This window comes from Olea europaea, chromosome 12 (assembly GCF_002742605.1).
Source record: "Olea europaea var. sylvestris chromosome 12, O_europaea_v1, whole genome shotgun sequence".
In the NCBI taxonomy this organism is placed as follows: domain Eukaryota; kingdom Viridiplantae; phylum Streptophyta; class Magnoliopsida; order Lamiales; family Oleaceae; genus Olea; species Olea europaea.
The window spans coordinates 28,382,028-28,383,203 of NC_036248.1; the positions used below are offsets into that span (position 1 = coordinate 28,382,028).

Genomic DNA, 1,176 nt, shown 5'->3' on the forward strand with positions numbered 1-1,176 from the left:
AAGAAAGATCGTAAGGATTTACAACTTTTAAATTTTCATATTTAATTTTCAATTATATGTTATGGAACTAATATCTTCTAATTCGGTTGCAGGGGTGACTGTGGCATATTTGCAATCAAGTACATAGAGTTTTTGAGCATTGGTCGCAATGTTGATACAATAAATCAGTCTTCGATTGATATGTGGAGGCATAAATTAGCTTGCGACTTGTATGAATATAACTGTGATCCTTAGTACATTGTAAATTATTTTATTAAAATGTAAATGTTGTTTACTTCAGTAGGATTCGTGTTGTACTAAAAGAAATAAATAATCGAAATAGAGTATATTGTATGATATTATTTTGAAAATTTAAATGATAATCGGGAATTAAATGGACTAAATCGGATGCAATTGGAAAATAGTAAAAGGAAAAATCGAATAAATAGTATTCAAATATGAAATAAATAAGATACATAATTAACGAAATATGTAACGAATAAATTAAATTGAATAATATTTTTTTTCTTAAACAATTAAGATAATTACTTAAAGAAATAGTAAAAGGAAAAATCGAATAAATAGTATTCAAATATGAAATAAATAAGATACATAATTAACGAAATATGTAACGAATAAATTAAATTGAATAATATTTTTTTTCTTAAACAATTAAGATAATTACTTAAAGAAATAGTAAAAGGAAAAATCGAATAAATAGTATTCAAATATGAAATAAATAAGATACATAATTAACGAAATATGTAACGAATAAATTAAATTGAATAATATTTTTTTTCTTAAACAATTAAGATAATTACTTAAAGAAATAGTAAAAGGAAAAATCGAATAAATAGTATTCAAATATGAAATAAATAAAACACATGATTAACGAAATATTTTTTTTACTTCACCAATTAAGATAATTAATTAAAGAAATAGTAATCTCCACATATTATTAGTTAATATATATCGTTGTCTCACTTATTTTAAAAGAAAACAAACAAATACATGACACATAGAAAATACATATGACAAATGTGATAAAAATAAAAAGAGTAATTAAACAATGTGATAAAGATTACATCCGATTTCAATTCAGAAAATCACAAACACATTACAAAAAGAGAATACATATGATTTATATAGATACTACACATCCGTCGAGTCATTGTTTAGTGGGATCTGGCTTGTACA

General features: G+C 22.4%; 1 protein-coding gene across 1 annotated transcript in view; it reads right to left on the reverse strand.

Annotated features, from left to right (window-relative positions):
* Positions 1-271: 271 nt before the first annotated feature.
* LOC111406866 overlaps positions 272-1,176 on the reverse strand; it is a 1,902-nt gene continuing 997 nt past the window's right edge. Inside the window, exon 2 of the mRNA XM_023036231.1 lies at positions 272-296. Coding sequence (XP_022891999.1) covers positions 272-296 — 25 coding nt within the window. The remainder of the gene's footprint in view (positions 297-1,176) is intronic.